General features: G+C 53.9%; 1 protein-coding gene across 1 annotated transcript; it reads right to left on the bottom strand.

The window, feature by feature from the left end:
• Positions 1-15: 15 nt before the first annotated feature.
• Positions 16-1,045, bottom strand: LOC121918825 (C3 and PZP-like alpha-2-macroglobulin domain-containing protein 8). The gene is made up of 3 exons (XM_042444805.1): positions 884-1,045; positions 495-664; positions 16-387 (listed from the first exon to the last, which is right to left on the bottom strand). The coding sequence occupies exons 1-3, from the start codon at positions 990-992 to the stop codon at positions 178-180; spliced, it is 489 nt and encodes a 162-aa protein (XP_042300739.1). The 5' UTR covers positions 993-1,045; the 3' UTR covers positions 16-177.
• Positions 1,046-1,051: the final 6 nt, after the last annotated feature.

Genomic DNA, 1,051 nt, shown 5'->3' with positions numbered 1-1,051 from the left:
ATGTTCAGGGGACTGAAAGCCTTGGGCCCATTGCATTTGCCTATGGGATTCCAAGGAACACCAGTTGGCTACTTGATGAATGTGGAAACCAGTGGGTCCTTCAAGGTCTGGTCCATTTTCTTGCTAAAATTTGGACCCTCTGCCTATTTGGCCCAGTCCTTTGGGAGTACAAAAATCTCAGCCCCCCGCTCCCCCCACATTAACCCAGATCTTCCCCCACAAGAAAAGGTCACTTGCCTTGGCAGAGTCCAGTTGGAAGCCCGGCTTGAGGAGGTAAACGCTTTTATCCACTGCAGCCAAACAGACGCAACTGCCCTTTGTGGCTCGTACCTTAATGGCTATGGAGTCGCCCGGTTGGGTCTCGTTGGCTGAAAATGCCACCGAAACCTGGCATTGAAGATTAAAAGGAGAAGAAGAAGCAGCAGGCACACCACTGTCACACAATGCCGCGTGCCTCCCAGGGGGTCCCGGACACTGCCAGACACTGCTCATACCTGATTCTCAAAGGAGGGCTGAACAGCAAACTGGAGGCTGTCAGCAACCCCTTCGCCATTCTCTCGGACATAGTAAACCAGAAGGCGGCCCAGCGGCACCATGCTGGGGGTGATCCGGAAGCGGACAGAGGTCATGCAGGTCTCTGGAGCGGGCGTGGGATGTGTTGGGGCTGGAGGACAAGAGGGGAACATGCAGAGGGACCTTGGCAAGACCCTCTCCAAGGGGAAGGGGAAGGGGACCTCCTCTTAACGAATCATGTTCTGGGGTTGTTTTTTTAAACCAATAAAAATGTCCACAAACAAGACTTACTGGGTCATCTGCTCATCCCTATTAAAGGGACTGGCATATGACACCCACCCTGTGCCCATAACCAAAGACAGATCCATGCCTGCAACGTGGGTGATGCGGATGGTCCTGCTGCCTGTAGGCAAAGGCCAGGGGGCAGCCCTCCGGCTCCTCTCCAAAGTAATATTTCCAGGCTGCATCCCTGACAGCATGATGTTGCCCCACGACACCACCTCATAGTGGAGCGTGAAGTTGCACAGGCATGTGGATT

Source organism: Sceloporus undulatus, unplaced genomic scaffold (genome assembly GCF_019175285.1).
Source record: "Sceloporus undulatus isolate JIND9_A2432 ecotype Alabama unplaced genomic scaffold, SceUnd_v1.1 scaffold_41872, whole genome shotgun sequence".
NCBI lineage: Eukaryota > Metazoa > Chordata > Lepidosauria > Squamata > Phrynosomatidae > Sceloporus > Sceloporus undulatus.
Note: the sequence above shows the minus strand (reverse complement) of the source record. Positions and strands in the feature narration are given on the sequence as shown.

Excerpts from the sequence above, each read along its gene's own strand:
- LOC121918825 (XM_042444805.1), bottom strand. The coding sequence starts at position 992 with ATGCTGTCAGGGATGCAGCCTGGAAATATTACTTTGGAGAGGAGCCGG. Across the intron at positions 665-883 it reads CCGCATCACCCACGTTGCAG|CCCCAACACATCCCACGCCC; the intron begins GCATGGATCTGT and ends CTTGTCCTCCAG. Across the intron at positions 388-494 it reads AGCCCTCCTTTGAGAATCAG|GTTTCGGTGGCATTTTCAGC; the intron begins GTATGAGCAGTG and ends CTTCAATGCCAG.